Source organism: Montipora foliosa, chromosome 6 (genome assembly GCF_036669935.1).
Source record: "Montipora foliosa isolate CH-2021 chromosome 6, ASM3666993v2, whole genome shotgun sequence".
Taxonomy (NCBI): domain Eukaryota; kingdom Metazoa; phylum Cnidaria; class Anthozoa; order Scleractinia; family Acroporidae; genus Montipora; species Montipora foliosa.
The window spans coordinates 47,775,163-47,780,162 of NC_090874.1; the positions used below are offsets into that span (position 1 = coordinate 47,775,163).

General features: G+C 39.1%; 1 protein-coding gene across 1 annotated transcript in view; it reads left to right on the forward strand.

Moving 5' to 3' along the window:
- The window catches only part of LOC138004908 (chymotrypsin-like protease CTRL-1), a 12,331-nt gene that overhangs the window by 1,267 nt on the left and 6,064 nt on the right, over positions 1-5,000 (forward strand). The window contains exons 2-4 of the mRNA XM_068851206.1: positions 92-223; positions 3,124-3,362; positions 4,332-4,449. Coding sequence (XP_068707307.1) covers positions 92-223; positions 3,124-3,362; positions 4,332-4,449 — 489 coding nt within the window. The remainder of the gene's footprint in view (positions 1-91; positions 224-3,123; positions 3,363-4,331; positions 4,450-5,000) is intronic.

Genomic DNA, 5,000 nt, shown 5'->3' on the forward strand with positions numbered 1-5,000 from the left:
GCAGAATTAGTGGATCACCTGAGCCGGTTTCCGGTAATCTTTTTCTTATAACAACAACAAATTCTCAGTGGAAGCTCTTTCCCTTCCTTAGGTTTTTATTGCAATTTTGACCGAAATCAATGTGGATTTGTTCAGCGAAAAGATGACACGTTTAATTGGACAAGACGGAGAGGTTCAACTTCTTCAGGGGGGACAGGACCTCAGAAAGATGTGAGCGGAAAAGGTATCATTTCTTATTAAGGCCAAGATAATTCCAATGATCCAAATTTTGAGTCTGTTGCCACCAACTTTAAAAAGTCGTCTTAAAAAATTTCATAAGCTGAAGTTTCCAGCTAAACATCGGTCCTTTCTTGGTCAGGTAAAAAGCTGTTGACCGTGTATAGGTAGAAACGTAAAAACGTAAAAGTTTAAAACTTAATTGATGTCCGTAAACCAGGTTGTAATTTACGGTAAGTAAGTATATACTAAGGGTGTATTCTTTTGGAGGTATCCTGGCTATTCTCATTCCGGATTAGGAATAACAAAATACACGGAATATCAATTTGCAAAAGAACACATATTCTGAAAAAAGGAATACTATTAGCGAAGGTGATCTGGTAACTGTTGTATCTGCGCATGCGCCAATTGCGTTGGCCTTACGAGTGAAAAAGGTTTCCTGAAAGTTTGAAGCACGGAATGTTGAAATATGGTCATAAGTACCAGTTTTTTGGCGGTTTTCTGGATTTTTCGGTTTGCTTCATTTGCTAAAAGCCTTTAGGGGGAAGATGACGAAGAATTTCTTGTACTTGTGTGTGCTTTGCGTAGTGCAAATGTTTTCCCATATGCTCTTCTTCTTGACGTCGACTTATCGTGGTTTTTCCTCAAACCAATTAATGCCAACGTCATTTCTTTTGACCAGGCAAGGACACTTTCTTTTATTAACACAAACTGACAGCTCTTCTTGTTCTAGCATCGGTAACTGCATCAGTAAAGAAACAGAAGAGAGGCCAGCACACCTGCATCCACGGTAGACATTTTGCATCACTATTCCAATCAAATTTTTACAATTTTCAAGCCACCGGCGGGTGACCAGCCGGTCGCGTATCATTTCCCGCCAAAACTTTCCCAAAAGAACGCATATTCTGCCTATTCCGAGTGAGTCATATTCCGGCCATTCCGTTCATTCTGCTATCGGGAGCAGAATGAACAGAATAGTATTCCGTTCATTCCCAAAACGGAATAAGTCCCAAAAGAACACGAATACCGTATATTCCGTGTATTCCTATTCCGGAATAGTACCAAAGGAACGCTCCCCAAGTAAGCAAGTAAGTAAGTACTTTATTATTGTGTCAAAATTCGCTAAAGTACAGTGTACACTAATTGGGGACACCTTACTATAATTAACTAGTAAGTAACAAAAATATAAGATATAGTTACATGCTTAAGTATTAAGAAATATATGTAACAGACACTTATTAGTTGTTACATAAAAGGCAGTCTTTACAAGCATTTTCCAGCAGAGTTGTGAAATTAACCGTTTTGATGCGCTTTTTAAAAATGTCCAATGATTCAGACTCGAATAAATTTGCCAAGTTTGGACCAGATGACAGGACCTAAATTACTCACGCTATGTTTGCCGTAAGCAACGGTCCGAAATCTAGATATGACGAAATCAGAATTTCTAAGATGATATTGAGAATTGGTAACAATTTGTACATTATGATTGCAATGGCTTGCAGTCGTCGGGTATGAAGTGTTGGTAGTTTTACTCTTTGCAGGAGCCGGTTCCTCATACGTCGATTTATTGTCACAATAAACAGCGTGGAGTGCTCGTTCTTGAATTCCTTCTAGTTTCCTGGCATCAGAAGAAAGACAGAAATGCCAGACAGTCTGGCAATATGTAAGATAAAGTAGTATAGCAAAATAACAATGTGTAATTTAGCAGATAACTTAACTTTAACTTTATTCATTCATATTGCGCAAGTATCAAATCAACTTAAAGTTTTCAAATGCGCATTACAACAAATATCCCTAAATAGTAACAATATAAAATATAAATATACTAATACTAATAATGTAAGATAATTATGTACTACTAATTGGAAATAAATATGCGCCAAAAATATAAATAAAATATGCTAACTACTTATAAAAAAATATACTATTCTTATATACATATAAAAATAGATATTTAATAAGTTCAGAGTTCCTAAATTTAAAAATAAGTGTTATTTAACAATTAGACCCGTAACCCGCAAGGGCTACGGGTCAATAGTCAAAAGTCAGCAACTGATGCAAGTTGAAGAAATATGTATTTGGGAATAAAAAGAAAGAAAGCGTCACGCTTTTCGCCGCTCAAGACTATTACTAATAGTCCTCTAGTAGCGTAGCCAATTCAAATGCAGGATTTTCACTACTCCACTAGTTGGGTGATACTAAAAGAATTTAGTTTAAATCAAAGGCTACTCTAAAAAGATACGTCTTTAGCTGTGATTTAAAAATAGTGATGCTTGCAGAGGTCCTAATATAATTGGGAAGTTTATTCCAAAGCGTTGGAGCAGCAAACCTGAAAGACCTATCAGCTAGTGTGGCTATGATTTACTTTAGGGGGATCTACTATCAAACTATTATTAGATCTTAAATTATAATTTGATGGTTTCTTAACGGTGACTAAATCACATATATAAGATGGTGCTAAAAGATTAATTGCTTTGAATGTAAGTAAAAGTATTTTAAAATGAATTCTATATTTAACTGGCAGCCAGTGCAAAGTCATAAGATGTGGAGTGATATGGCAGAATTTGCTTTCTTGTAAGATGAGTCTTGCGGCAGCATTTTGGATTCACTGCAGTTTTTCTAGTTGGTATGATGGAATATTGTAGAGCAAACTGTTACAATAATCCAGTCTTGATGAAATAAACGCATGAAGCTGTGACTCCGTAGATTCCTTGGATAGGTAGCGTCGGATACGTCTAATGTTATAAAGATAATAGAATGCTGCTGCGCACGTCTTAGTAATGTAGGCATCCATTGACAGCTTACTGTCTAACCACACACCAAGGTTCTTCATCGGCTTCTGCGAGATCAGTATCAAGAAGAATCGAGATACTTGTTTGTACATATTTGATTTTTTTTTTAAAACAGGCTATTACATGTATGTAGAGGCATCCAGGAGAAAGAAAGGCGACAAGGCAAAATTAGAAATAAATCCTGGTTTATCTGGCAAGGTATGCATTTCCTTCTTCTACAGCATGCGTGGAGGACAAAACCATATGGGGATACTTCGCGTGCTCATAAATGGAGAGCAGGCCTTTTTCAAAAGCGGACGCCAGGGAAGCAACTGGCTTAAGGCCCTTATCACGTGCAACAAGCCTGTTTCTTCGGTAAGAATGCCAGCTGAAAGACACGAATACAAAACACTTTTTTAAGCATTACTGAATCCACTGCGGTTCCTAATTTCAGAATGTGCCATCATTTATTTAAAATTAAAAACTATAAGAAAGTCATATCATATATCATATCATATCATGTCTTTATTTACCCTCGGGTTTTAGAGTAGCTTGGTGTAGCGAGTATCTCCGAGAATTTGCCCTCCCAACCATGATACACCACAGATGACAGACCACAACACCGGGAACTACAAGCCCTACTCTTTACGACAACTGTGTGGGTTCTTTACGTCCCACAGGATTATGAACATTGAAGAACTGCGAGACGGGGCCTATTTTTATTGTCCTTATCCGAGAAGACTAGAGAATCTAACCATTTGCAGATGTCATTACAAAGGCAGCACTTTCTCCTCAATTGCTTAAAGACCCTGAGCGGTGATCCGGCCAGAGTTGAACTCACGACCTCCCGCTTGACAGCCCGGTGCTCAACAAACTGAGACACCGGTGCGCAGCGGTTAGGCAGTCCCTAAATAACGTTAGTACCCGAAGCGTCACTTCCATATACTTAACAATGGGATTTTCCTAAACGTTTTCTTGAAAAGCCCCATCATTTTAGAGAGTTTTTATGAGAAGGTTAAAATGGCATATCAGTGTAGGCTTATTTTCCTTGAGAAGCTGAATATTTTGAGCAAGAGCCGATACAACGTAGATTTGATTTTAGTGGTGTACTATATTTCGGCTGGCCAAACCAGCCGTCTTCAGGTACTCTCATTGTACCTTCTCAACTTGTAATCCCTTGTAATTACGCCGATCAGATCAAGCCACTGATCAAACGTACACCGACAGGAAGATTGTCCACGATTGCTTGCTTCAAAATTGTTATTTTCTTTTGTCATATCAGACATTTCGCCAATCTGAGGGTTACCATGGCATCATTCATCTTCCTTTCGTCTGTAAATGCAGGTAATCTTTGAGGGGACGGTTGGCAGAGGACATCAATCGGATATTGCAATTGATGAGGTCACCATAGAAGCATGTGGGGGAGGGGACGGAGGAGGCGGAGAAGATGGTGGTCACGCAAGTAAGTTGTGAGTCGGTTTTCAATTTTGTCCCTAAATTGTTTTTTCACTGTTATTAATCACTGACGTTGTACCTGGCTGAAGTCGTCTGTTTTCCGCAGTCTAGCAACTGTTGCAGCAAGCCAACCTCGACCCCAGAGCTTCTCTCCGCTGAGAGGAGTGCGGAGAAAACCCTTGGAAAGAGTGATGGCGGCAGTAAAAAGCGAGACCGGTTTTGCTTGAAAGTGGCTTCAGAGTTTGCTTGTTTATAAAAAACACAGTTCAAAGCGAATTAGCAGTCCAGTCCAAGTTTGTCACTGTTAAATGAAGGGCCAATCCTCAATTCATATTTCTGGGCTCGTGCTTCTTCGTACAAGGACTTAAGGACGGTGCCTACTATTGTTACTGTGCATACCTTCTGTGCATTTCAGGATACTCGCGATCGGGGTGTCCTATCGGTGATGCTTACTAATGCAGGGATATTTTTGCGCTGTGAAGACTAAGCGGAGAAAGCAGAAATTAGCAAGTGCTCTTAGTATCCAAAAAGAAAACCGGGTAACCATGCATTTTTCAG